Raw genomic sequence first — 23,787 nt, forward strand, 5'->3', positions numbered from 1 at the left:
ATGAAATTAGAAATGGCTCGTTCGATTTAATATTAATCCGCTAGTGGCAAATAAAATGGTTTGAATAAATACTGTGTCCAGCAGGTGGAGCACCGACATGAACGACCTGTTTGAATGAAGGTTGGGGCAAATTTCAAAAGGAAAAAAAGTAATTCAGGACGGACATGTTAGGTTGAGTAGGTTCAGTAGGAGATAGTTTTGTTTCCCTGTTGAATTTATCTTCAAGATTTATCATTTACATATTTAGGCAACTTTTAATCTTGTAAAGATTCATCTGAACTTGAGGAAATAACCGATTTAAAACTTTTAAAAGTCGCGAATTTTACTTTCACTTTGATCGTTGGAGCGATGGCGCAGAAAGAATCAGCTGGTGAGTGAAATCCACTACAAACACAGGAATAAACGAAATATATAGATATTAAGATTCAGTGTTGATGGATCGAAACACTTGTATTATAAAGTTTTTATATCGTCATGAGGTTAGAAAGTAATTCAAAGTGATTGTGAATGATTGATTGCGGTGCAGGGTCACGCGGTGACAACAGCTTAAAAGCAGGCTGACGAAATTATAACCGGAAAACCAGGAATGAACATAACCATAACTCACATTATATGTATGTGTATACATGTTCAGCCTGTATATATATATATATATATATATATATATACACTGTATATATATATATATATATATATAACAGGCTGAAACAGCAGCTGTTTTAGGTGAGTGTGGCAAACATGTTGTACAGGAAGTAAATGATTGGAAATGGAAACAGTTTTTTTGAATGACATGTTAAAGAGTTTGGCAGTTAGTATAACTTTAAATATATATTTCACTTAAAACTGTTTCTGTTTTCACCAGAGAAAGAATAAGGAAGGAGATCCAGTAAGAAATATACTGTGAGGCTTCTGGCCTACGGCTCTGTACACACCTGTGTTCCTGCTGCTGCTCACTGTCTGTGGAAGTGTTACAGCTACTACAGTATTGCTACTGCTGCTACCAGGCAAGTTATACCTCTAATACATCTAACAGGTGAAGATGGAGAGCTTGGCCTTAGAGGCCTGCAGCAGGATTATTTTTAAAATCTCCACTTCAAGATGCGGTTTCAACAGATAAAGAGAAAAAGAATCAAATAAAACTAGAATCACCTCTTCCTTGTTTCCTCCGCCAACCAGCCAAGTCCATCCTGACTTACAGTGTTGAATAATGACTATTAGTGTTTTTGCATAACATTTTGATGTCACAGTGAAAATGACCTTTGACCTTTTGGATATAAAATGTCCTCACATCTGGTCATAGACTTTTGTGTCATAATTATTGTATGGATTTGTGAGTTATGGACAAAAATGTGTTTTCTGAGGTCACGGTGTGACAGAAGAAAATAACTTTATTAATATTGTATTTGTTTGCATTTTGAACATAAACAATTAGTGAGAACACATAAACAATAGACAAACAACGGGCCAGACATGTACACAAATCAGACACATACAGTACGTGTGCAGTAATTTAACAAAATAACGTGAGATAGCTGCCACTTGACTAAAGCGCTTAATATTGCAATACTAAGAGTCTCAAGTAGGAACCGTGGATCGTCCCACACTGGCCTTTTCCAGGTGAGCAAGGAAGGGGTTCTCAGGTGGTCGAAAAACTCATAATTGAGTCAGTCAGTTCATCCTTGAGTCCAAGTGAATTTGAAGTTGAATAAGTTCCGTCGAGGCGTTGCTGTGTGTACATACGTATGGACAGATAGACGACCCAAAAACAATATGCACAATACTGGAACAAACTCCTACATGGAATGCAGCTGTGAATGTTTTTCTAACCTGTGCTTTCCCTGTATGAGAGGTCAACTGTCAATTTGTTTTTCACTTTTTGCCTTTTAGCATCTGATGTGTTTTAAGAGACTTTGTAGGATTTGGTTTTCTTAAACCAAAGAAACAGAGACGAGGACAGGAAAAGGAATCTAGATTAGTGTTGTAGTCTTGTATGATTCAGTGTCTTCAGTGTCATCACACCTGTGTCTGCAGCAGTTATGGTATTGACCCATAAAGTTGGTTTGATCATTTATAGAGAGGAGTGACTGAGCTGCCCCCGGTTGTTAAAAGTGTCCTGGAGAACGACCTTCAAACCTTTTGTTCTTTTGTGTTTTCAGCATTTTGAAAACCAAATGTTGGTCTCCAGCTGAGCTTCTTCTGGTGTTTCCAGCACAGTGACAATATGGCCGCTGCTGCAACATCTGGTGAGTACGGTCAGATTTACAGCAGAAATATGCAACATCTCTTTTTATTTGTTCAGAGGTAGAGGAATGAACAGTATTATTTAATATGTAACAAGGATTGTGGAAGTTGTGGCCCATCTCTTTTATGGGACATGTGTTAGGAAGAATGATGACAGGCATGAGATGATTTGCTGAGGAGAACACACACTGAAAATAATAGGAATATCAATAATTATTGATCATTTATTTGATATGTTTAAAAATGTATATATCATATATATATATATATATATATATATATTCTCTTCTGAAGGAAGGCTCGACGGTATAAAGGAATCTGAATGTTAATTTGACTGAGGTTTGACTTTTCTGAAATGTTATTGTTCTGTTTTCTTACAGAGGAAGTGAGGGAGAGACCTCTGAGCCACAGCAGCAGCCTCCCATGGCTTCCCCCTTACAGTGAGTTCATCAGCTTTGACTGTGTTTAGATGTTTTATCTTCCAAAGTGACTTAAAGTTTTTCTGGAACTGTTATCAGAGCAGCAAGTGCTTCAGTAGTTGTGTTACCAAACGGACAAAAGTGCCGTGTCTTTACAACTGAATCATGACCAAGACGTTTTTAGCTGAAGCCCGTAAATGAAGTCATATCCAGAATCAAATGACTCTGGATAGAATGAGGTTTGGCACAACAAATACCACTTTTAACAAAGGTCATGATTTGAAATCAAACACCGGCCCCGAGAGAGAGAGAGAGAGAGAGAGAGAGAGAGAGAGAGAGAGAGAGGTCTCTCCTCTGGATTAGGAACAGAGAAAATGCATCACTAATAGATGAATGTCTTCATCCGAAATGGAGTTTGTGAAATAAAATGTGTGGAAGAATTTTTTGTCGCAATAGTAAACAGGAAATCTGTTTTCTTAATTTCTCAAGTACCAATAGATACTTAAACCGATAACGTCAAAGCTTATCGATACTCCGGTCTTAAGCCCCGGGGCCAGTTCAATACCAGGTTTCGGTACCCATGTCTTGTCCCCGAAGAGCTGCGTTAAATTCAAATGATCTCCATACGCTAGTATTGGCGTGTTTCTCGTTCACAAGTTGAGGTGGACCTGTTGCTACCACATGCACTTGTTGTGGTTATTGTTTACTGTGCCTCCTTCTTCTTATCTTCGTATCTACCTATGGTACTGTACAAAAACAAGTACTGTTATGTGTATATACTGTCTGGATTTTGGCAGCAAGTGAGTTATCTGACATCCCTAATCCCTAATTTCAGGTCAAGGTACTAGTGCTAGTTCATCTTTCTAATTCACTTCTTTGTTTTCAGTGTCTGAGCTGAGGGTTGTTCTGCTGGGGAACAGCTGGTCTGAGAGGAGTTCAGTGGGGAACTTCATACTGGGAAAGACTGAGTTCAACACTGAGGAAGAACCAGACTGCTGTCAGAGAGTCAGAGGACTCTTGAAGGAGAAACACATAGTTCTCATCAACACCCCAGATCTGCTGCATTACAACATCACTGAACACAAACTGACAGAACATGTGAGAAACTGTGTGAGTCTCTCTAATCCTGGACCTCATGTGTTCCTGCTGGTTCTACAGCCTGAAGACTTCACTGAGGAACAGAAACTGAAGCTCTGCAGAGTCCTGAAACTCTTCAGTGATCAATCATTTGATCATTCACTGGTTCTGATATCAACACCCAGAGAAGAGAGTTCAGCTGAAAACTACACATACCATCCACTGTTAAAAGACATGATCAGAAGGTGTAGGTACAGATACTTGTGGCAGAAGAACCTTGAACTTTCAGAGCTGTTAACACGCTTGGGTCAAACTGCAAAGGAAAACAGTGGAGATCATCTGAGCTGTGATGTGTTTGAGGATGAGGATCCAGGTTTAACCATGACACTAAAGTCTGAACACATGAAACCAGCTTTAAACCTGGTTCTGTGTGGGAGGAGAGGAGCAGGGAAGACTTCAGCAGCCAAGGCCATTTTAGGTCAGACAGAGCTTCATTCAGTCTCCAACTCATCAGAGTGTGTTAAACATCAGGGAGAGGTGAGAGGACGTCAGGTTTCCCTGGTGCAGCTTCCTGCCTTGTATGGAAAACCTCAGGAGGAAGTGATGGAGGAATCACTCAGGTGTATCTCCCTCTGTGATCCTGAGGGCGTCCATGCCTTCATCCTGGTCCTACCTGTGGGTCCCCTCACTGATGAAGACAAGAAAGAGTTAGAGACCATCCAGAACACATTCAGCTCTCCAGTCAATGACTTCACCATGATTCTGTTCACTGTGGAGTCAGATCCTGCAGCTCCAGCTGTTGTTGACTTTATAAGAAAGAACAGAGACATCCAGGAGCTGCTTCAGAGCTGTGGAGGAAGATCTGTTGTTGTCAACGTCAAGAACAAACATCAGATCTCTGAGATGTTGGACGCTGTGGACAAGATGAGAGTTGAAGGATCCAGATGCTTCACAAAGGACATGTTCACCAAGGCTCAGATGGAGAAGGTTTCACAACTCAAAGCTGAGCTTCAGGGTGTCAGACAGAGGAGTGGGATGGGAGGTGATGATGAGAGGCAGAGCAGAGAGCCTCTCAGGATGGTGCTGATTGGGAAGACTGGCAGTGGGAAGAGTGCAACAGCAAACACCATTTTGGGCAAAAACCAATTCAAAACCAGAATCGCCCCAAAACCACCGACCACGTCTTGTGAAACAGCAACTGGAGAGATTGATGGACGGCCTGTTGTTGTGGTCAACACTCCCGGCTTGTTTGATACAACTCTCTCTGATGATCAAATGAAACAGGAGCTTCAGAGATGCTTCGGCATGTTGGCTCCTGGACCTCATGTGTTCTTACTGGTTCTGCAGATCGGGAACTTCACACCAGAGGAGAAAGAGTCTGTGGAACTGATCAAGAAATATTTTGGGAGAAAGTCTGGAGATTTCATCATCATTATATTCACCAGAGGAGATGAACTGAAAGATCAGTCATTTGAGAGTTACCTTAAAGATTGTGACGTCTTTGTCAAACAACTAATAAACGACTGTGGAGGAAGATATCAGGTCTTTAATAACAAAGATGAAACAAACCGCACACAAGTCCAGGAGCTGCTGACCAAGATCGAAACCATGGTGACGCAAAATGGTGGCAGCTGCTTCAGTGCTGAGATGTTTGATGACACAGAGGAATCCACAAAAATACAAGTGGAGAGGATGAGGAAAGAGAAGGAAGAAGAGATGAAGGAGATGAAGAGAAAACATGAGGAAGAATTGAAAAAACTGAAAAGGAAAGTCAGTGATCAGAGAGGAGAAATTGAACAGGAGAGAAAACTAAGGTCAAAACAGCTGAAGGACAAAGACGAACGCATCAACAAAGAGCGTGAGGAGAGAAAGAAAGAACGAGAGGAATACGAAAAGAGACGGAAAAAACAAGAAGAAACTCTACGTCAGGATTGGAAAAGAAAACTGGAAGCTTCAGAGAAAAGAGTTCAGTCAGAAAGAGAGCAAAAGGAAACTGCTGAGAGGAAACTGGAGCAGAGTAGAAAAGATATGAAGAGAGATCGAGAGGTCTGGGATAAGGAAAAAAAGGACATGTGGGAACGAATGAATCAGGATCTAAAACAGAACCTGGAGGAGGAGAAAACAAGCTTCAGAAAACTCCAAGATGAGTACCATCGTAAGAGAAGAAAATGGACATATTCTTTTTTTGGGCTGATGTTGTCTTTAACATTACTATTATGTTATGTATTTCTGAAATAGGCATCGACACTTCAGAGCTCTGAGCCAATAGAACAACTTAGAGTCACGTGACCGTTGCGGGGGATGTAGGACGCCTCCTTTGCGGCTCCGCAGCATCCCCCCAGATTTTCACTTTATTTGCGTACCATAAACTGTTCTTTTTTTTTTTTTTTTTTTCGGTTTCGCTGTTTTATTTCACTTTTTACACAACGAAATGGCGACAAGTTCAAGAAAGGCAGCAGGCAAACAGCCAGTTACAGCCCCGTCATTCGACAACGAGGGACTAGCTAACATTTTTAAGCTAGCGGTTGCAGAAGCTATGAAGGAGGCTATCCCTACACTCAGACAAGATGTGGTGACGCAGCTGACAAGCAAGACGCAGGAGTTGATGGATGCTCAAGTCGCTGTTATTCGGGGCGAGATGTTGGCCATGCGCATTTCGGAGTGTATGATGTGTTTGGAGAAAGACGGGAACCGTTTGGCAGAGGTGGACAGCTAGCTTTCAGCATCTGTTAAAAGGTTTACTGCACAGCATGACCGACTGGAGGAGAAAATTGCAGACATGGAGGACAGGTCTCGCAGAGACAACATACATGTGCACGGAGTTCCTGAAACTGCAGAGACATCGCATCTCCTAAACTACATGTCGGAGTGCTGTTGTGGAAATCGAGAGCAAAGCCATCCGCTTCACCCCTGACTATAGCCCGTTTACTTAAAAGCGTAGGCTGGCCTTTTCCACTGCAATGGATGCTCTTCAAAAGCTGAACTTTTGCACCTTTCTGCACTACCCAGCGAAACTTAAAGTGATATGCGGAGAAGCGATCCACCTGTTCAACAATCCGCAGGAGGTGAGGGATCTCATAGACTCTTTAAAAGAATGAACTGCCATTCTGTCTGGTATAGAGGAGCTGATTTGATTTATATGATTACTATAGACCTTGCATTATTAGGCCTATGGCTCCTATTAAGTTTTTGTTTTTTAATTGGTCATGAAAATGTTTACATGATACAGCTGTTCATTGCCTAGTGTGTGGACAGAGATATGACCTTCAAGAATTACATATATGGTCCTGTAGTCCTGTGTACGAGTCCGACGTGGGGGTGAGTTTAGACTCCCTGGGAGAAGTTTGCAGTCCTTGTTATTATTTTCTATGTTCTTATGTTCTTATGTTCAAGTGTGGGACTATTTGGTTTTACCCTCTCCCGTTCTTTGGAGAGTGGTCAGTTCTATGGCGACTGGGTTTTTTGGGGTGGGATGGATCTCTCTCTTTACTCTGATTACTTATTGTTATCTGTTACCTGCATTAGGGTGCATATTATGTCTCCTCTCCCGAATGAAAAGGTATAACAATACATTAGCTACTGGTAGTCAACATGTGTAGTATACATGTTATTAGCTGGAACATTAATGGGCTGAATGGCCAGTTTAAATGCACAGCTTCTCTAGATCTATTGCACAGACAGTGTGTTGATGTTGCTTTCATACAAGAGTCTCATTTAAGATCTATAGATATTAATCGCTTTACAAACAAGCATCACTATGTGGCTGCATCTCTAGATACAAAAACCAGGGGCTCATTAGTAGTATTAAAATGCAACCTCCCCATTACTGTGATGGAGAAATATGGTGGTGATGATGGCAGGGTTTCCTATATCAAGACTGTCATAGCTGGGCGCAATTTCGCTTTTATTTCTGTTTATGCGCCATCTCAATATGAATCAGAGTTTTTTCCAAACTTAACTGCAACCCTACTGCAGCTACAAGATTTTTCTCTGATTCTTGGTGCAGACATGAATTGCTTTGCGTACATGACACTGGATAAATCAGTGCAACGTCTCACACACAATCAATCACGTGCATCCACAGATTTTCAAAAATTTCTATCTGCACTTGTTCTAACAGACCTGTACCATGCTGTCAATCCCACATCTAAACAGTATACTTTTTATTTAGCAAGACATTGAAATTACTCCAGAATAGATTATATACTGGCTTCACATGCGTCTTTCTCAGAGATACATGATGTTTTAATCAAACCCTGCTCTCTATCTGATCATAGCATTGTTGCAGCACGTTTCCCACTTCAGGGTACGCCTACCAGAGCGCCGCGGTGGTGGTTCAATACTTCTCTCCTGGAGAATGAAGACTTCCTGTACTTTCTTAGAGAGAATTTAAATATCTTTATAAATATAAATGTAGGTTCTGTAGATGACCAAAGATTTGGGTGGGATGCGATTAAGGGCTGCATCAGAGACTCCTCCGTCACTTATTCTTCTCATCTAAACAAAAACAGAATTAAGAAAATAACTGAGCTGGAGACTACTCTCACCCAACTAGAGGCCCAACAACAGGCCTCATACTCTGAGGCGCTTCAACGAAGAATAACCATAACGAGAACTGAGTTGAATTCTCTGTTAAGACACAGGGCAGAGTTTTTGATACATAGGACAAGAAGGACATACAACTTTAATGGAGCCAGGCCTAGCCACCTTCTATCTTTGAGATTGAAAAATAATGAGAAATACTCAAATATCGCGGCCATAAAAACTCCTACTGGTACTTTGAGCGACCCCCACGACATTAATACTGAATTCAAGACTTTTTATTCCACTCTGTATGCATCTGAAATCCCATTGACCCTGGTAAATGTACCTGTTTCTTTCAGGGGTTAGATCTGCCCTCCCTATCAAACGATGAAGCCGAGTTCCTCAATGACCCTATATCCTTAGAAGAGTTAAGGTTGGCTCTTGTTAGTATGAAGAAGGATAAGTCACCAGGATGGGATGGAATTCCGCCAGAGTTATACCTCGCCTTCTTGGATGTATTGGGAAAACCGCTGCTGGAAATGATTAATGCAGCAATTCATAAGGGTGCATTCAATGTATGCGTCAACGCGGCCATAATCTCTGTACTTCCAAAACCAAGTAAAGACCTGTCTCAATGTGATAATTATAGACCCCTTTCTCTTTTGAATAGTGATGTTAAATAATATGCCAAAGTATTCGCAACCCGACTAGAAGTAAATCTCACAAAATTAATTCATAATGATCATACTGGCTTTATTAAGACTCGTCAAGCATCGGACAACATGCGTCGCTTATTGCACATTATCCATTCAGCTAGCAGTATTGATTCTCCGTGCTCGGTTCTATCACTGGATGCTATAGCTGAAAAACCCCTTTCAGGGGTCGCTACTGGGGTAAAGGGGTGGGGGAGAGTTCAGTTATTACGACTGTTAATTGTTTATGATGACGTAACCTTTACCGTAACATTGTAACCTTTTCCATAGTAGATCTCGCAAAGTTTAAGATTGTACATATGTGACATTATGGGGGGAGTGGAAAAGAGGAGAAAACATGTAAAATGTATAATGTTTACACTTGTGTGATATACTGATATACAATAAAAAATTGATCGAAAAAAAAAGTTTTACAACTTGGTAGTCAGGACGAAGACGAATGCATCAGCAAGCAGCATTAGGAAAATAATTCAGATCTAAAGTGGTTGTAATTATATTACAATGTGTACACAGTACACAACATGACAGTTTTTAAGAGTGCACCTTTGTTTCAATAAGATGTAACTTTGGCCATGTCATATATATATACGTATTTACTTTTTGTCATTTTCTTTAGGACATCCAACCATGTAGGCCGAGCCCGTGCTTGTATTATGTTATTATGTTTTAGTTGACTCATTAATCACAGTGTTCGTCTTGAGTCTGATTTTATTTTATGGATTTTTGTGGTGATTAAGAGACTAAATGAGTTGAGTTGAATTGAGTTGATGCAGTTTGTCTACTGTATATCGTCAGACACTAATGAATGAATGTTTATTTCTTATATTTCTTTGTACAGTGTCATCTGCTTTCTTATTTCATCACAGCATAAGTTTGTTCTTATGTATAATTATATTCACGTCACACAGATCAGTGTGTGGTTCTGTTAAAAATAAATCTCTGAAAAATACAAATACTGGTTGCAGCATAAAAATGATTTACTGTTTACTTAAGAGCTGGACATGACATCCATCAGCTGCACAGGGATGATTTACAGAAACATTCGCTCCTACAGGTGATTTAGAGTCACTGATGAACCTGTTGGTTCCAGGTTTGAACCCAGAAACTTTTTGCTGTGACGTGACAGTGCTGATCACTGTTCCATCATGTCGCCGTGGAAATGACATTTGTCCTTGTTTATCTTGTACAGTACAAGAAAAATATATAATGTGTTTGTGCATGAAAATCCAAACTTAATGGAAAATAATATTAATATGTACAAAGATAAGTGATACAGCTTTTTATTTTTGATACAGTTGATGGAATATGTCATTTCCAGCTCAGGTGTATCAGCTCTATGTACTGTTGGGCTTTGGGTAATGTTGATGGGATGACATGCAACCAAGGACTCTGGCAGGACCGGGGATGTTGTAAATACAGGTCACCAGGACCAGGACACCCCCACTTTGATGCATTTTTAAAGGCAAATTAACTTTGATCATGTCCATCCAGTTCAGTCAGTTCAGTAAAGATGGAAAAATCATGACTGTATTTATGGAAACTGTATTTTGTAGTGAGGGTGAAGTGAAGCAGTTGTATGGAAACATGGTTCATTATTGAAGCTCTTTATATCAGAGCTCAGTGGGGACCCCTGCTGTTCAAAGAGAGGAACAGCCCTGTGATGCATACATGAAAATAAGTACAAAAGTAAAAAACTAAATTGATACATTAATAAATAAACCTATTCCACTAAATACTCCAAATAACTGAAAAACAATGAAGATAACATTTTGCATTGTGGATTTGGACAATTGTCTTTTTGTAAACATGCAAAACTCATGAATTGAAGAGGTTTGAGTAGGAAAAAGAAAAAGGATGTCATGCAGCAGAGGGCCAGGTGTCAGACTCAGACCATGGCCATTTACCACAGGGATTAAACCTATACGATGCGTGCTCTACCAGGTGAGTATGAGATGTCTCCGAGGACATAACTGAATACTTCACTTGTAGATAAATGAATACTATCATGCTTACATACACATATACATTAAAAATGTGCACCAAAATGGTATATAAACATCACAGTATAGTAGGGCATAAAAATTAAACAATAAAAATTTCATAGTATATTATGGCATCATATAGGCATAAAAAGTCACAAAAACGTCATAGTATATTAAGGCATAAAAAGTAAAAAAAAATTTCATAGTACAGTAAGGCATAAAACGTCATATTATAGTAAGGCATAAAATGTCAGTATATTAAGGCATAAGAAGTTATAGTATAGTAAGGCATAAAAAGTCATGAGAACTTCATAGTATAGTAAGGCATAAAAAGTCATAGTACAGTAAGGCATAAAAAGTCATATTATAGTAAGGCATAAAACGTCATAAAAACGTCATAATATAGTAAGGCATAAAAAGTCAAAAAAACGACATAGTATAGTAAGGCATAAAAAGTCATAAAAACGTCGTAGTATAGTAAGGCATAAAAAGTCATAAAAACGTCATAGTATAGTAAGGCATAAAAAGTCATAATATAGTGAGACATAAAAAGTCAAAAAAATATATTATAGTAAGGTATAAAAAGTCAAAAAAAAACGTCATAGTATAGTAAGGCACAAAAAGTCATAAAAACGTCATAGTATAGTAAGGCATAAAAAGTCATAATATATCGAGGCATAAAAAGTAAAAGAAACGTCAGTATAGTAAGGCATAAAAAGTCATAGTATAGTAAGGCATAAAAAGTCAAAAAAACATAGTATAGTAAGGCATAAAAAGTCATGAGAACTTCATAGTATAGTAAGGCATAAAAAGTCATAGTACAGTAAGGCATAAAAAGTCATATTATAGTAAGGCATAAAACGTCATAAAAACGTCATAATATAGTAAGGCATAAAAAGTCATAAAAACGTCATAGTATAGTAAGGCATAAAAAGTCATAAAAACGTCGTAGTATAGTAAGGCATAAAAAGTCATAAAAACGTCATAGTATAGTAAGGCATAAAAAGTCATAATATAGTGAGGCATAAAAAGTCAAAAAAATATATTATAGTAAGGTATAAAAAGTCAAAAAAAAACGTCATAGTATAGTAAGGCACAAAAAGTCATAAAAACGTCATAGTATAGTAAGGCATAAAAAGTCATAATATATCGAGGCATAAAAAGTAAAAAAAACGTCAGTATAGTAAGGCATAAAAAGTCATAGTATAGTAAGGCATAAAAAGTCAAAAAAACATAGTGTAGTAAGGCAAAAAAATTCATAAAAACGACATAGTATAGTAAGGCATAAAAAGTCATAGTATAGTAAGGCATAAAAAGTCATATTATAGTAATGCAAAAAAATTATAAAAACGACATAGTATAGTAAGGCATAAAATGTCAGTATATTAAGGCATAAAAAGTCATTGTATAGTAAGGCATAAAAAGTCATAATATATCAAGGCATAAAAAGTCATAAAAACGTCATAGTATAGTAAGGCATAAAAAGTCATAATATATCGAGGCATAAAAAGTAAAGAAAAACGTCATAGTATAGTATGGCATAAAAAGTCAAAAAAGCATCATAGTATAGTAAGGCAAAAAAATTCATAAAAACGACATAGTATAGTAAGGCATAAAAAGTCAAAAAAACATCATAGTATAGTAAGGCAAAAAAATTCATAAAAACGACATAGTATAGTAAGGCATAAAAAGTCATAGTATAGTAAGGCATAAAAAGTCAAAAAAATATATTATAGTAAGGCAAAAAAATTATAAAAACGACATAGTATAGTAAGGCATAAAACGTCATAAAAACGTCATTGTATAGTAAGGCATAAAAAGTCATAATATATCGAGGCATAAAAAGTTAAAAAAACGTCATAGTATAGTAAGGCATAAAACGTCATAAAAACGTCATAGTATAGTAAGGCATAAAAAGTCATAATATAGTAAGGCATAAAAATTCATAAAAACGACATAGTATATTAAGGCATAAAAAGTCATAAAAACGTCATAGTATAGTAAGGCATAAAAAGTCATAAAAACGTCATACTATAGTAAGGCATAAAAAGTCACAAAATCATCATAGTGTAGTAAGGCGTAACACGTCATAGTATAGTAAGGCATAAAAAGTCACAAAATCATCATAGTGTAGTAAGGCATAAAAAGTCATATTATAGTAAGGCAAAAAAAATCATAAAAACGACATAGTATAGTAAGGCATAAAACGTCATAAAAACGTCATAGTGTAGTAAGGCATAAAAAGTCATATTATAGTAAGGCAAAAAAAATCATAAAAACGATGTAGTATAGGAAGGCATAAAACGTCATAAAAACGTCATAGTATAGTAAGGCATAAAAAGTAAAAAAAAACGTCATAGTATAGTAAGGCATAAAAAGTAAAAAAAACATCATAGTATAGTAAGGCATGAAAAGTCATAGTATAGTAAGGCATAACAAGTCATATTATAGTAAGGCAAAAAAATTCATAAAAACAACATAGTATAGTAAGGCATAAAAAGTCATAGTATAGTAAGGCAAAAAAATTCATAAAAACGACATAGTATAGTAAGGCATAAAAAGTCATAATATATCGAGGCATAAAAAGTAAAGAAAAACGTCATAGTATAGTATGGCATAAAAAGTCAAAAAAGCATCATAGTATAGTAAGGCAAAAAAATTCATAAAAACGACATAGTATAGTAAGGCATAAAAAGTCAAAAAAACATCATAGTATAGTAAGGCAAAAAAATTCATAAAAACGACATAGTATAGTAAGACATAAAAAGTCATAGTATAGTAAGCCAAAAAAATTATAAAAACGACATAGTATAGTAAGGCATAAAACGTCATAAAAACGTCATAGTATAGTAAGGCATAAAAAGTCATAAAAACGTCATAGTATAGTAAGGCAAAAAAATTCATAAAAACGACATAGTATAGGAAGGCATAAAACGTCATAAAAACGTCATAGTATAGTAAGGCATAAAAAGTCATAATATAGTAAGGCATAAAAATTCATAAAAACGACATAGTATATTAAGGCATAAAAAGTCATAAAAACGTCATAGTATAGTAAGGCATAAAAAGTCATAAAAACGTCACACTATAGTAAGGCATAAAAAGTCACAAAATCATCATAGTGTAGTAAGGCGTAACACGTCATAGTATAGTAAGGCATAAAAAGTCACAAAATCATCATAGTGTAGTAAGGCATAAAAAGTCATATTATAGTAAGGCAAAAAAAATCATAAAAACGACATAGTATAGTAAGGCATAAAACGTCATAAAAACGTCATAGTGTAGTAAGGCATAAAAAGTCATATTATAGTAAGGCAAAAAAAATCATAAAAACGATGTAGTATAGGAAGGCATAAAACGTCATAAAAACGTCATAGTATAGTAAGGCATAAAAAGTAAAAAAAAACGTCATAGTATAGTAAGGCATAAAAAGTCATAAAAACGACAAAGGCATAAAAAGTAAAAAAAACATCATAGTATAGTAAGGCATGAAAAGTCATAGTATAGTAAGGCATAACAAGTCATATTATAGTAAGGCAAAAAAATTCATAAAAACGACATAGTATAGTAAGGCATAAAAAGTGATAATATATCGAGGCATAAAAAGTAAAGAAAAACGTCATAGTATAGTATGGCATAAAAAGTCAAAAAAGCATCATAGTATAGTAAGGCAAAAAAATTCATAAAAACGACATAGTATAGTAAGGCATAAAAAGTCAAAAAAACATCATAGTATAGTAAGGCAAAAAAATTCATAAAAACGACATAGTATAGTAAGACATAAAAAGTCATAGTATAGTAAGGCAAAAAAATTCATAAAAACGTCATAAAAACGTCATAGTGTAGTAAGGCATAAAACGTCATAAAAACGTCATAGTATAGTAAGGCATAAAAAGTCATAAAAACGTCATAGTATAGTAAGGCAAAAAAATTCATAAAAACGACATAGTATAGGAAGGCATAAAACGTCATAAAAACGTCATAGTATAGTAAGGCATAAAAAGTCATAATATAGTAAGGCATAAAAATTCATAAAAACGACATAGTATATTAAGGCATAAAAAGTCATAAAAACGTCATAGTATAGTAAGGCATAAAAAGTCATAAAAACGTCATACTATAGTAAGGCATAAAAAGTCACAAAATCATCATAGTGTAGTAAGGCGTAACACGTCATAGTATAGTAAGGCATAAAAAGTCACAAAATCATCATAGTGTAGTAAGGCATAAAAAGTCATATTATAGTAAGGCAAAAAAAAATCATAAAAACGACATAGTATAGTAAGGCATAAAACGTCATAAAAACGTCATAGTGTAGTAAGGCATAAAAAGTCATATTATAGTAAGGCAAAAAAAATCATAAAAACGATGTAGTATAGGAAGGCATAAAACGTCATAAAAATGTCATAGTATAGTAAGGCATAAAAAGTAAAAAAAAACGTCATAGTATAGTAAGGCATAAAAAGTCAATAAAAACGTCATAAAAACGTCATAATATAGTAAGGCATGAAAAGTCATAGTATAGTAAGGCATAACAAGTCATATTATAGTAAGGCAAAAAAATTCATAAAAACGACATAGTATAGTAAGGCATAAAAAGTCATATTATAGTAAGGCAAAAAAATTCATAAAAACGACATAGTATAGTAAGGCATAAAAAGTCAAAAAAAAAGTCATAGTATAGTAAGGCATAAAAAGTCATAATATAGTGAGGCATAAAAAGTCATAAAAACGTCGTAGTATAGTAAGGCATAAAAAGTAATAAAAACGTCATAGTATAGTAAGGCATAAAAAGTCATAATATATCGAGGCATAAAAAGTCAAAAAAACGTCATAGTATAGTAAGGCATAAAAAGTCATAATATAGTGAGGCATAAAAAGTAAAAAAAATATATTATAGTAAGGTATAAAAAGTCGAAAAAAAACAATAGTATAGTAAGGCATAAAAAGTCATAATATAGTAAGGCATAAAAAGTCATAAAAACGTCGTAGTATAGTAAGGCATAAAAAGTCATAATATAGTGAGGTATAAAAAGTCAAAAAATATATTATAGTAAGGTATAAAAAGTACAAAAAAAAAGTCATAGTATAGTAAGGCACGAAAAGTCATAAAAACGTCATAGTATAGTAAGGCATAAAAAGTCAAAAAAACATCATAGTATAGTAAGGCAAAAAAATTCATAAAAACGACATAGTATAGTAAGGCATAAAAAGTCATAGTATAGTAAGGCATAAAAAGTCATATTATAGTAAGGCAAAAAAATTCATAAAAACGACATAGTATAGTATGGCATAAAAAGTCATACAAACGTCATAGTATAGTAAGGCATAAAAAGTCATAGTATAGTAAGGCATAAAAAGTCAAAACAAACATCATAGTATAGTAAGGCAAAAAAATTCATAAAAACGACATAGTATAGGAAGGCATAAAAAGTCATAGTATAGTAAGGCATAAAAAGTCATATTATAGTAAGGCAAAAAAATTATAAAAACGACATAGTATAGTAAGGCAAAAAAATTCATAAAAACGACATAGTATAGTAAGGCATAAAAAGTCATAGTATAGTAAGGCATAAAAAGTCATATTATAGTAAGGCAAAAAAATTATAAAAACGACATAGTATAGTAAGGCATAAAACGTCATAAAAACGTCATTGTATAGTAAGGCATAAAAAGTCATAATATATCGAGGCATAAAATGTAAAAAAAACGTCATAGTATAGTATGGCATAAAAAGTCATAAAAACGTCATAGTATAGTAAGGCATAAAAAGTCATAGTATAGTAAGGCATAAAAAGTCAAAAAAACATCATAGTATAGTAAGGCATAAAAAGTCAAAAAAACATCATAGTATAGTAAGGCAAAAAAATTCATAAAAACGACATAGTATAGTAAGGCATAAAAAGTCATAGTATAGTAAGGCATAAAAAGTCATATTATAGTAAGGCAAAAAAATTATAAAAACGACATAGTATAGTAAGGCATAAAACGTCATAAAAACGTCATTGTATAGTAAGGCATAAAAAGTCATAATATATCGAGGCATAAAAAGTCAAAAAAACGTCATAGTATAGTGAGGCATAAAAAGTCATAAAAACGTCATAGTATATTAAGGCATAAAAAGTCATAGTATAGTAAGGCAAAAAAATTATAAAAACGACATAGTATAGTAAGGCATAAAACGTCATAAAAACGTCATAGTATAGTAAGGCATAAAAAGTCATAAAAACGTCATAGTATAGTAAGGCAAAAAAATTCATAAAAACGACATAGTATAGGAAGGCATAAAACGTCATAAAAACGTCATAATATAGTAAGGCATAAAAAGTCAAAAAAACATAATAGTATAGTAAGGCACAAAAAGTCATAAAAACATCATAGGGCATAAAAAGTCATAGTATAGTAAGGCAAAAAAATTCATAAAAACGACATAGTATAGTAAGGCATAAAACGTCATAAAAACGTCATAGTGTAGTAAGGCATAAAAAGTCATATTATAGTAAGGCAAAAAAAATCATAAAAACGATGTAGTATAGGAAGGCATAAAACGTCATAAAAATGTCATAGTATAGTAAGGCATAAAAAGTAAAAAAAAACGTCATAGTATAGTAAGGCATAAAAAGTAAAAAAACATCATAGTATAGTAAGGCATGAAAAGTCATAGTATAGTAAGGCATAACAAGTCATATTATAGTAAGGCAAAAAAATTCATAAAAACGACATAGTATAGTAACGCATAAAAAGTCATTGTATAGTAAGGCAAAAAAATTCATAAAAACGACATAGTATAGTAAGGCATAAAAAGTCAAAAAAAAAGTCATAGTATAGTAAGGCATAAAAAGTCATAATATAGTGAGGCATAAAAAGTCATAAAAACGTCGTAGTATAGTAAGGCATAAAAAGTAATAAAAACGTCATAGTATAGTAAGGCATAAAAAGTCATAATATATCGAGGCATAAAAAGTAAAAAAAATATATTATAGTAAGGTATAAAAAGTCGAAAAAAAACAATAGTATAGTAAGGCATAAAAAGTCATAATATAGTAAGGCATAAAAAGTCATAAAAACGTCGTAGTATAGTAAGGCATAAAAAGTCATAATATAGTGAGGTATAAAAAGTCAAAAAATATATTATAGTAAGGTATAAAAAGTACAAAAAAAAAGTCATAGTATAGTAAGGCATAAAAAGTCAAAAAAACATCATAGTATAGTAAGGCAAAAAAATTCATAAAAACGACATAGTATAGTAAGGCATAAAAAGTCATAGTATAGTAAGGCATAAAAAGTCATATTATAGTAAGGCAAAAAAATTCATAAAAACGACATAGTATAGTATGGCATAAAAAGTCATACAAACGTCATAGTATAGTAAGGCATAAAAAGTCATAGTATAGTAAGGCATAAAAAGTCAAAACAAACATCATAGTATAGTAAGGCAAAAAAATTCATAAAAACGACATAGTATAGTAAGGCATAAAAAGTCATAGTATAGTAAGGCATAAAAAGTCATATTATAGTAAGGCAAAAAAATTATAAAAACGACATAGTATAGTAAGGCATAAAACGTCATAAAAACGTCATTGTATAGTAAGGCATAAAAAGTCATAATATATCGAGGCATAAAATGTAAAAAAAACGTCATAGTATAGTATGGCATAAAAAGTCATAAAAACGTCATAGTATAGTAAGGCATAAAAAGTCATAGTATAGTAAGGCATAAAAAGTCAAAAAAACATCATAGTATAGTAAGGCAAAAAAATTCATAAAAACGACATAGTATAGTAAGGCATAAAAAGTCATAGTATAGTAAGGCATAAAAAGTCATATTATAGTAAGGCAAAAAAATTATAAAAACGACATAGTATAGTAAGGCATAAAACGTCATAAAAACGTCATTGTATAGTAAGGCATAAAAAGTCATAATATATCGAGGCATAAAAAGTCAAAAAAACGTCATAGTATAGTAAGGCATAAAAAGTCATAAAAACGTCATAGTATATTAAGGCATAAAAAGTCATAGTATAGTAAGGCAAAAAAATTATAAAAACGACATAGTATAGTAAGGCATAAAACGTCATAAAAACGTCATAGTATAGTAAGGCATAAAAAGTCATAAAAACGTCATAGTATAGTAAGGCAAAAAAATTCATAAAAACGACATAGTATAGGAAGGCATAAAACGTCATAAAAACGTCATAATATAGTAAGGCATAAAAAGTCAAAAAAACATAATAGTATAGTAAGGCACAAAAAGTCATAAAAACATCATAGGGCATAAAAAGTCATAGTATAGTAAGGCAAAAAAATTCATAAAAACGACATAGTATAGTAAGGCATAAAACGTCATAAAAACGTCATTGTATAGTAAGGCATAAAAAGTCATAATATATCGAGGCATAAAAAGTAAAGAAAAACGTCATAGTATAGTATGGCATAAAAAGTCATAATATAGTGAGGCATAAAAAGTCAAAAAAATATATTATAGTAAGGTATAAAAAGTAAAAAAAAAACGTCATAGTATAGTAAGGCATAAAAAGTCATAATATATCGAGGCATAAAAAGTAAAAAATACGTCATAGTATAGTATGGCATAAAAAGTCATAAAAACATCATAGTATAGTAAGGCATAAAAAGTCAAAAAAACATCATAGTATAGTAAGGCAAAAAAATTCATAAAAACGACATAGTATAGTAAGGCATAAAAAGTCATTGTATAGTAAGACATAAAAAGTCATATTATAGTAAGGCAAAAAAATTCATAAAAACGACATAGTATAGTAAGGCATAAAAAGTCAAAAAAAACGTCATAGTATAGTAAGGCATAAAAAGTCATAATATAGTGAGGCATAAAAAGTCAAAAAAATATATTATAGTAAGGTATAAAAAGTCGAAAAAAAACATAATAGTATAGTCAGGCATAAAAAGTCATAATATAGTAAGGCATAAAAAGTCATAAAAACGTCGTAGTATAGTAAGGCATAAAAAGTCATAAAAACGTCATAGTATAGTAAGGCATAAAAAGTCATAATATAGTGAGGCATAAAAAGTCAAAAAAATATATTATAGTAAGGTATAAAAAGTTAAAAAAAAACGTCATAGTATAGTAAGGCATAAAAAGTCATAAAAACATCATAGTATAGTAAGGCATAAAAAGTCAAAAAAACATCATAGTATAGTAAGGCAAAAAAATTCATAAAAACGACATAGTATAGTAAGGCATAAAAAGTCATAGTATAGTAAGGCATAAAAAGTCATATTATAGTAAGGCAAAAAAATTATAAAAACGACATAGTATAGTAAGGCATAAAACGTCATAAAAACGTCATAGTATAGTAAGGCATAAAAAGTCATAAAAACGTCATAGTATAGTAAGGCATAAAAAGTCATAGTATATTAAGGCATAAAAAGTAAAAAAAACGTCATAGTATAGTAAGGCATAAAAAGTCACAAAATCATCATAGTGTAGTAAGGCATAAAACGTCATAGTATAGTAAGGCATAAAAATTCATAAAAACGACATAGTATAGTAAGGCATAAAAAGTCATAAAAACGTCATAGTATAGTAAGGCATAAAAAGTCATAAAAACGTCATACTATAGTAAGGCATAAAAAGTCACAAAATCATCATAGTGTAGTAAGGCGTAAGACGTCATCGTATAGTAAGGCATAAAACGTCAAAAAAAACATCATAGTGTAGTAAGGCATAAAAAGTCATATTATAGTAAGGCAAAAAAAATCATAAAAACGATGTAGTATAGGAAGGCATAAAACGTCATAAAAACGTCATAGTATAGTAAGGCATAAAAAGTAAAAAAAAACGTCATAGTATAGTAAGGCATAAAAAGTAAAAAAAAAATCATAGTATAGTAAGGCATAAAAAGTCATAATATATCGAGGCATAAAAAGTAAAAAAAAAATCATAGTATAGTAAGGCACAAAAAGTCATAAAAACGTCATAGTATAGTAAGGCATAAAAAGTCATAAAAACGTCATAGTATAGTAAGGAATAAAAAGTCATAAAAACGTCATAGTATATTAAGGCATAAAAAGTAAAAAAAACGTCATAGTATAGTAAGGCATAAAAAGTCATAATATAGTGAGGCATAAAAAGTCATAAAAACGTCGTAGTATAGTAAGGCATAAAACGTCATAGTATAGTAAGGCATAAAAAGTCACAAAATCATCATAGTGTAGTAAGGCGTAAGACGTCATCGTATAGTAAGGCATAAAACGTCAAAAAAAACATCATAGTGTAGTAAGGCATAAAAAGTCATATTATAGTAAGGCAAAAAAAATCATAAAAACGATGTAGTATAGGAAGGCATAAAACGTCATAAAAACGTCATAGTATAGTAAGGCATAAAAAGTAAAAAAAACGTCATAGTATAGTAAGGCATAAAAAGTAAAAAAAAAGTCATAGTATAGTAAGGCATAAAAAGTCATAATATATCGAGGCATAAAAAGTAAAAAAAAAATCATAGTATAGTAAGGCACAAAAAGTCATAAAAACGTCATAGTATAGTAAGGCATAAAAAGTCATAAAAACGTCATAGTATAGTAAGGAATAAAAAGTCATAAAAACGTCATAGTATATTAAGGCATAAAAAGTAAAAAAAACGTCATAGTATAGTAAGGCATAAAAAGTCATAATATAGTGAGGCATAAAAAGTCATAAAAACGTCGTAGTATAGTAAGGCATAAAACGTCATAGTATAGTAAGGCATAAAAATTCATAAAAATGACATAGTATAGTAAGGCATAAAAAGTCATAAAAACGTCATAGTATAGTAAGGCATAAAAATTCATAAAAATGACATAGTATAGTAAGGCATAAAACGTCATAAAAACGTCATATTGTAGTAAGGCATAAAAAGTCATATTATAGTAAGGCAAAAAAAATCATAAAAACGATGTAGTATAGGAAGGCATAAAACGTCATAAAAACGTCATAGTATAGTAAGGCATAAAAAGTAAAAAAAACGTCATAGTATAGTAAGGCATAAAAAGTTAAAAAAAATCATAGTATAGTAAGGCATAAAAAGTCATAATATATCGAGGCATAAAAAGTAAAAAAAAAATCATAGTATAGTAAGGCACAAAAAGTCATAAAAACGTCATAGTATAGTAAGGCATAAAAAGTCAGAAAAACGTCATAGTATAGTAAGGAATAAAAAGTCATAAAAACATCATAGTATATTAAGGCATAAAAAGTAAAAAAAACGTCATAGTATAGTAAGGCATAAAAAGTCATAATATAGTGAGGCATAAAAAGTCATAAAAACGTCGTAGTATAGTAAGGCATAAAACGTCATAGTATAGTAAGGCATAAAAATTCATAAAAATGACATAGTATAGTAAGGCATAAAAAGTCATAAAAACGTCATAGTATAGTAAGGCATAAAAAGTCATAAAAACGTCATACTATAGTAAGGCATAAAAAGTCACAAAATCATCATAGTGTAGTAAGGCGTAAGACGTCATAGTATAGTAAGGCATAAAACGTCAAAAAAACATCATAGTGTAGTAAGGCATAAAAAGTCATATTATAGTAAGGCAAAAAAAAATCATAAAAACGACATAGTATGGTAAGGCATAAAACGTCATAAAAACGTCATATTGTAGTAAGGCATAAAAAGTCATATTATAGTAAGGCAAAAAAAATCATAAAAACGATGTAGTATAGGAAGGTATAAAACGTCATAAAAACGTCATAGTATAGTAAGGCATAAAAAGTAAAAAAAAACGTCATAGTATAGTAAGGCATAAAAAGTAAAAAAAAATCATAGTATAGTAAGGCATAAAAAGTCATAATATATCGAGGCATAAAAAGTAAAAAAAAAATCATAGTATAGTAAGGCACAAAAAGTCATAAAAACGTCATAGTATAGTAAGGCATAAAAAGTCAGAAAAACGTCATAGTATAGTAAGGAATAAAAAGTCATAAAAACGTCATAGTATATTAAGGCATAAAAAGTAAAAAAAACGTCATAGTATAGTAAGGCATAAAAAGTCATAATATAGTGAGGCATAAAAAGTCATAAAAACGTCGTAGTATAGTAAGGCATAAAACGTCATAGTATAGTAAGGCATAAAAATTCATAAAAACGACATAGTATAGTAAGGCATAAAAAGTCATAAAAACGTCATAGTATAGTAAGGCATAAAAAGTCATAAAAACGTCATACTATAGTAAGGCATAAAAAGTCACAAAATCATCATAGTGTAGTAAGGCGTAAGACGTCATAGTATAGTAAGGCATAAAAAGTCATAAAAACGACATAGTATAGTAAGGCATAAAAAGTCATAAAAACGTCATAGTATAGTAAGGCATAAAAAGTCATAAAAACGACATAGTATAGTAAGGCATAAAACGTCAAAAAAACATCATAGTGTAGTAAGGCATAAAAAGTCATATTATAGTAAGGCAAAAAAAATCATAAAAACGACATAGTATGGTAAGGCATAAAACGTCATAAAAACGTCATATTGTAGTAAGGCATAAAAAGTCATATTATAGTAAGGCAAAAAAAATCATAAAAACGATGTAGTATAGGAAGGCATAAAACGTCATAAAAACGTCATAGTATAGTAAGGCATAAAAAGTAAAAAAAAACGTCATAGTATAGTAAGGCATAAAAAGTAAAAAAAAATCATAGTATAGTAAGGCATAAAAAGTCATAATATATCGAGGCATAAAAAGTAAAAATAAAATCATAGTATAGTAAGGCACAAAAAGTCATAAAAACGACATAGTATAGTAAGGCATAAAAAGTCAGAAAAACGTCATAGTATAGTAAGGAATAAAAAGTCATAAAAACGTCTTAGTATATT

At 33.0% G+C, this 23,787-nt stretch overlaps 1 protein-coding gene across 2 annotated transcripts; it reads left to right on the plus strand.

Moving 5' to 3' along the window:
- Positions 1-159: 159 nt before the first annotated feature.
- LOC130169361 (GTPase IMAP family member 8-like) lies at positions 160-10,458 on the plus strand. Of its 2 annotated transcripts, XM_056376061.1 has the most exons (5): positions 160-370; positions 865-1,004; positions 2,157-2,243; positions 2,622-2,681; positions 3,547-10,458. In XM_056376061.1, the coding sequence occupies exons 3-5, from the start codon at positions 2,222-2,224 to the stop codon at positions 5,973-5,975; spliced, it is 2,511 nt and encodes an 836-aa protein (XP_056232036.1). In that variant the 5' UTR covers positions 160-370; positions 865-1,004; positions 2,157-2,221; the 3' UTR covers positions 5,976-10,458. The 2 variants fall into 2 exon arrangements, with proteins under 2 accessions (XP_056232036.1, XP_056232037.1); XM_056376062.1 differs by lacking the exon at positions 865-1,004.
- Positions 10,459-23,787: the final 13,329 nt, after the last annotated feature.

Source organism: Seriola aureovittata, chromosome 5, assembly GCF_021018895.1.
Source record: "Seriola aureovittata isolate HTS-2021-v1 ecotype China chromosome 5, ASM2101889v1, whole genome shotgun sequence".
Classification (NCBI taxonomy): domain Eukaryota; kingdom Metazoa; phylum Chordata; class Actinopteri; order Carangiformes; family Carangidae; genus Seriola; species Seriola aureovittata.